Consider the following 5978-nt stretch of genomic DNA (forward strand, 5'->3'; position numbering starts at 1 on the left):
TCTGGCGCTGGGTGGATGTCATTCAGCTACCTTTGCGGTCGTGTGGGAAATTTTTGTCGCCCAAGGAACAGTCGGCACAAGAGACTATGGCACGAGGTCTTGGATAGGGCGCGGAGGACAAGGCTGCACATGCACTGTACCGTCAAAGTACAAGAGCCGACACTGGTGGGGATGGAGGTTGGTGGCAAGAGCAAGCGATCGGATCCTCGTCACTCCTGTGGAGTTCTACAGTACAGTAGCTCTTTGTGGTGAGGCTGACAAGGAAACTGTGTGTGCGAGTGGTGATTCGTGCAATACTGCTAGATATGCTGCTGCTAACGTTGCTGCAAGGGTCGCCAGCTTCTTGATAATATCTCCATCTTCTATTGCGTCAAAGACCCTGCACTCTCGTTTCACATCGTGCTTCGAACGTCAAGTGTACTGCTGGTGACGTGGATTTCTCGGAAGGTTTGACCCGAAAAATGCTGCTTGACCTGTTTTCCGCGAGTGTGCGGAGGGTGCAACGTCGCTTAAGACTCGCGAAGATTCCGCATTGAAGAAGGCGAACGACGCGTCGAAGTTCCAAGCACACGGAGGAGGCGAATGCAGAAATTTGCTGCCACTGTAACGGGACAAGAGCATAGGTGTGCACAGAGTCGCGGCAGGCTTCATACTGACCAGCGTCGGCTCTGGCTACAAGACGCAGGCAGGTGAGCCCACCTCTGGTGAAGCCGATGGTAGCACGCTGGATTGGTGTGTAGAAGGGAGACCGCGTCAAGGGTGATGTTAAAGAAAAATAATACCTTAGCTAAATGTACTGTACGGTGGGTGTAGCTGCACCCATGAAAGGAAGTTAGGCTTTCGACTTTAAACAAGAACCATGTTCTGAAAAAAAAAACATTTTTATGCAAAAATTGGCAAAGGACAGTGGACGATGTCCTCCCACGATAGCGGAGATCAATAAAACTTTTAGAGCAGCACAAAAGGCCTTTCAATCCAACGTATCAGCTCTTATGTGCAGCACGAGTTTCTGGGGACTGCGGTCACCAAACCAAACGACGCTGTGGGCACTGGGGATACTGGGACATCATTTCACAGTTTTCATGTTACCCGTGGCTGAGTTTGTCCACCGGATTTTTTTTATAAGAGGTCAGCCAAATCTGTTTTTAGTACCAAGTGGTGCATTCATTTACGTATGGGTACAGGCGAAATACCACCTTTTTCTGTGAAATAAGAAATGGAACTAGTGATAACAGGTCAACCAAATTAAAGAAGCCTTAAGAAACATTTTTTTTCAGTATGATTTTATACTTAAGACTCACATAAAAAGTAAGAGGTTTTATTTAGGTTGAGTGCCACTTCCCACATAGTTCTTGGTAATTCTTTAAGAATGGCAAGCAGCTAGACACTGTGTCTGTTGCCTCTAGGAATCAAGTATTTAGCTTCGAATGATGCAGTTATAATACGTGTAAATTGACGCATGCCATCAACTTCTGCTATACGAATCTGCATCCTGTTGCTCCTATCATCTACTTCAACTTTAGTCTCATATTTAATGCACGTTGGCTCTCAAATGCTGTTGGTTGTATGCCCCGGTCGGACATGTCAGATGAAATGAAAACATGCGAGTGGTATATCCCCATCTCGAACTTTGTAAGAAGGTATACACATTCCGTGTGACTTCGACCCGACATGTTGGAGTGGGGCTTAGAGGACAGGCGAAAAAATATAGACCCCCGTACTACTTCACGATAGTTGTCGGTAATCCTCGAGCTCTCATATTTCTAGTGAAGATGTCGATACGGCTTGCACGAAATCTATTAATTATACTGTACCATCGTTTAGCAAGCAGTCGATATTTTACAAAATACTTATCTCGTATAACCCAAATAGTCTCTGGATTTTAATCCAGGGATGCCAGGTCAAACATGGTGATGGGCTATTCAGCAAGGCATGAAGTGGCTCGAATGTCTTTTGTAATTAATTAACCAGGTACTGATAAAAGTATTGAAACTCAGTCGTGTTGTCCGAAGATGAAGTGTGCCATAGTTGATCGCGCATGTACGACTCACTCCACATACGGGACACCTTGGACTCGTACGGGTTCCCAATGTAGATAAGAAGCTTAGTACGACATGCAGCAGCTCCTAGAGCGTCCTCACTAATCTCCGACAGGAGCCTCAACAGCTCCACAATTTTTGCGTAGAAACGAGGTTGCGCCAGTCTGGTGCGTTGATGGCCTCCGATCCGGACACTAAGCATCCGTTCGGGCCCAACAGAACCCTCAAACTTGGTCACATGACAGAGCCAGTCGAAGATTCCTTGTCCAGTTAAACGCACAGCACAGAGATCGATGACAGTGAGGTACTTGAGACTCGCAAGAGCAGTCAAAGTACGGTCGGAGAGCTCTTTGACAGCCTGCACACTGAAATTCTGGTGGTCGGACGCGTCTATCATCTCGATGGACTCGAGAAGCGGACAGTGCTCCGCCACTGCTTCCCAGAACTCGTCTCCATACACTGCCGAGTAGAGGTAGTGCGTTTGAGGTTTATTGTTCTGGCGGCAATCGATGTCGATCGAGTGGTCAGTTAGAGCAGGACATGCCTCAAAAACAGCGCGAGCGTCACTAGCAAAGACGCCATAGCCCGACGGAGTAGTCACCTCTTCGACCTCAGATTCAGCTACGTCCACTGCAGTCTCGGACATATCGATCGTACCTCCAGCTCATGCCGGCAGAGAGTGATAGCGATTGTTACTTGGGTTTCACGTACTCTCCAAACACGCGGAAGAATGGATCAGCAAAGGGCACGGCAAACCAATGAAAGCTCCGCAAGTTGGAGCATTTAGCATTGAACGCTCGCCACGTTTCGAGGGAGATGGTCCACATCTCAGGGTAGTGGACATCTGAGTACGATATCACTTTCCGGTATCCGTCGAGGTATTCGATCTTTGGACAAAAGGTGGTCACATTCTCAATGTACTTTGTGCTTCCATGATAGCGGTCCGACTGGCTCCTTAATAGAAGTGTAAGTTGCTTCAAGCCTCCAGTCGAATCCATCTCTCCATAGCTGCATACAACGTCGTCATGACCTTGTCGATGCTTGGACCGCTCACTGTGCTGCGCTTTTCTAGATTGCGTGGTAGAATCAGGAATTCCAAGTGGCGACAGTGTGACGCTGTAGCCTCCAGGATCTCCGGGATATGTTTACTCAGTAGTGAAATCTTGGCTAACTCGAGTCTCTTTAGACCTATCGGCCACTGAAACACCTCGTGTTTCAACACTTTGATGCATTGCTGCAATGTCTCCAGGTGTCGCGGAGTCTTCTAGTGTCAAATTCATTGTTGTCCTTTGAAAATTCGATCCAAAACTGCGAACGGCGTGTAAAGTACTTTTGCATGCCAGCGCCACGTCTTGCAGACGTTCTGAAGACGCCAAGTCCTGCGTGAAGCCGTGCACTGCGAACTCAATCATGCGCGCTAGCACGGGAGGCGGGAGCGACACCAGGCCTCGGCATCTTCGATTTTTTCAGTCCAAGGATCTGGAACCCTTCCCAACTTGTTACTTCCGTATTTTTCAGGATAACTTTTATTTTTGTTAGCTTTTATAAAAAGTAAAACAAAAACGTTTTTACATACTGAACTTTATTGTTTTTGCAATAAATTTCTAACTCTGGAGTATAACCTCTGACAGTTTAAAAATCCAGCAAAGTAAATCCATTAAACCCCAAGTCAGTTATTAAAAAAACCACCAGTTTCTGAACATATGACTTCGACGCTGATGGCGCTCCCGCCGCCGATTCTTTCTACCATCGTCTTGTTTGCCGTCGAAGGGCTCAATCTGGACTTGGCACCTTCAAGACTAAGTTGCCGGTCAATCGTCTAAGAGATGTGGCGCTGGTGTGCAAAGCAACACACAAAATAGTGGAGAGAACATAAAGAAAATCTCCCGGAACGAAGCATTTGGAGCTACTGGACACCATCGAACCCGAAGAGCTCGACGAGATTGTACAAGGATTTCGAGAAGACGAAGCGATCATACGCGACTTTCGACTCGGCTTGGGCCCGTACGAGCAATGTGAAGGTACCTTCGACCCAAGGAACTTCAATCCACACGAACCAGATCTAGGAGATCTAGATCAAGCGGCTCTTGACTGGGACGCCATGTTCAGCTTCATATCTGGCCTCAAGAGAATAAATCTGTCAGAAATTCCTCTTTTAAGTCGACACCTCCCTGGAATTCTCAGAGCTGCATCGAGACAATGTCCACACCTGGAATTCCTGCTCATGCCGAGGAAAGAAGACTGTTTCTTCGTAGTTAAAGAACCCCAAATTTAAGACTTACCGGCGGCTCTAACTGCAGGTGGCTCTCTGCTAGAACTTGTGGGGATTTAAAGCAACTCACTATGCCTACATGTGACGAGGGTAATGAACACAGCAGCACACAGTACATCGAGGCTGTGACCACAATTTTGCCCGGAAGCGAGTACATTGACGGATTTATACAAACCGTGGCGGATAGCCAAGAAGAATGCCTCGATATGTGGTCAATCTCACTGAAAACTTGGCAGGATTTTAACGCCTCTTGCACAGCACGTACCCTTCGGCGATCCATTCTTTCGTGTGTTTGGGGAGCATGTCAAACCCCAACTGACGACTGTCACTAACCGCAAATTTGCGCTGGAGCTACGAGCGCTATCTCCGCCATTATCATGGCTCTGCAACGAGAGAGGACGAGTGGGATACCCACCCGGACTACGGTACTTCTTGTCATTATCCTGGCGAGGCATTACGAGGATGCCCCGCACTGAAAAAGCTGATTATTGAGATCGACTACTCGAAAATCCAACACCGAAAGGTGGACCCATCTGTGTATGGGGGTGAGTTCTGGACAGCTGTGGCTAGACATTGCCCTAGACTGGAAATTATTGATATGGTGGACTTGTCGATGCATCCGCTGTTCAATAAGAGACCTATCCAAACGTTGACGAAACGTACCCTCGTAACCCTTGCTGGGATGAAGTGGTTACGCTACTGTACCCTTGCTCCAGCTCGTCTCTCTGGTTTTTGAGTATCTGCTATGCGTCGTGGGGTCGGATAGTTGTGTATCGAAACGCACAATTGACATCAGTATTGGAGGCCACGAGAGTAACAGACGAGCCAAGTTTTACCGAGAAATTGCAACTTTTCTTAAGCTACTCGCAGAGACAAGTGACGAAGAATTGGGCGTGGCGTCGAACCCCGTTTTGATTCTTACCAACCCGTACAAATCCAAAGTGAGACAGGATTGGTGTGAGGAATACATGCGCGATGAACTATTGCCGCTGTTAAGGGCTGTTGCTGAAAATCATCCGTCGCTGACAATCCAAGTGCCGATGCTAAGCGAGGCTTTGGTCGTAGATTAGGTACTTGGACACGCGAAATTGGTAGACAAAATTTGCACTTGCTGCTTCCCAAGAATTATTGTTAAAATCGGAGAAAAAAACATTAAAAGAATTAAATTAAAAATTAAAAAAGATTAAATACTTTTTAATTAGAACTCAAACGGACAGCTGTCTGATTCGTATAACATTGGCTCAAACAGTAAATTAGTCCACAATTTGGATCTGGTGAAATGTCGAATTTGTCGTCGCTGCCGCCGTCTGTGCTCGCGCATGTGCTGGAGTTCGCAGTCTGTGGCGTCACTCAGAGCTTGGCACCTGCAGGGCGATCATTGCATCTCGACGGTGTGAAAAATGTGGCGCTGGTATGCAAAAGCACTTTGCACTCGGTTCGTAGTCTGGTTTCTGTCTTTCGAGCTACGACGATGAGTCTGGCACTAGAAAATGAAGCGACAATTGTAGACGTAGAAACAATGTACCGACGCGTTGAGATGCACGGAGTAGATGTGACCGATCTTCGTATTCGACTGGGGGAATATACGCGTGAAGGTCATCCGTTCATGGTTTGGAAGAACGCGGAACCTGGAAAACTGGAGAAAGTGGCAATCGAGTGGAACGCAT

General features: G+C 47.3%; 2 protein-coding genes across 2 annotated transcripts; one reads left to right on the plus strand and one right to left on the minus strand.

Annotated features, from left to right (window-relative positions):
• Positions 1-3015: 3015 nt before the first annotated feature.
• On the minus strand, positions 3016-3451 carry PITG_16747 (uncharacterized protein; the record flags this gene model as incomplete). Its single annotated transcript, XM_002896920.1, has 2 exons — positions 3016-3227; positions 3370-3451. The coding sequence occupies 2 exons, from the start codon at positions 3449-3451 to the stop codon at positions 3016-3018; spliced, it is 294 nt and encodes a 97-aa protein (XP_002896966.1).
• A 931-nt stretch (positions 3452-4382) lies between these two features.
• On the plus strand, positions 4383-5381 carry PITG_16748 (uncharacterized protein; the record flags this gene model as incomplete). The annotated part of the gene is made up of 3 exons (XM_002896921.1): positions 4383-4462; positions 4663-4856; positions 5116-5381. The coding sequence occupies 3 exons, from the start codon at positions 4383-4385 to the stop codon at positions 5379-5381; spliced, it is 540 nt and encodes a 179-aa protein (XP_002896967.1).
• Positions 5382-5978: the final 597 nt, after the last annotated feature.

This window comes from Phytophthora infestans, genomic scaffold, assembly GCF_000142945.1.
Source record: "Phytophthora infestans T30-4 supercont1.51 genomic scaffold, whole genome shotgun sequence".
NCBI lineage: Eukaryota > Oomycota > Peronosporomycetes > Peronosporales > Peronosporaceae > Phytophthora > Phytophthora infestans.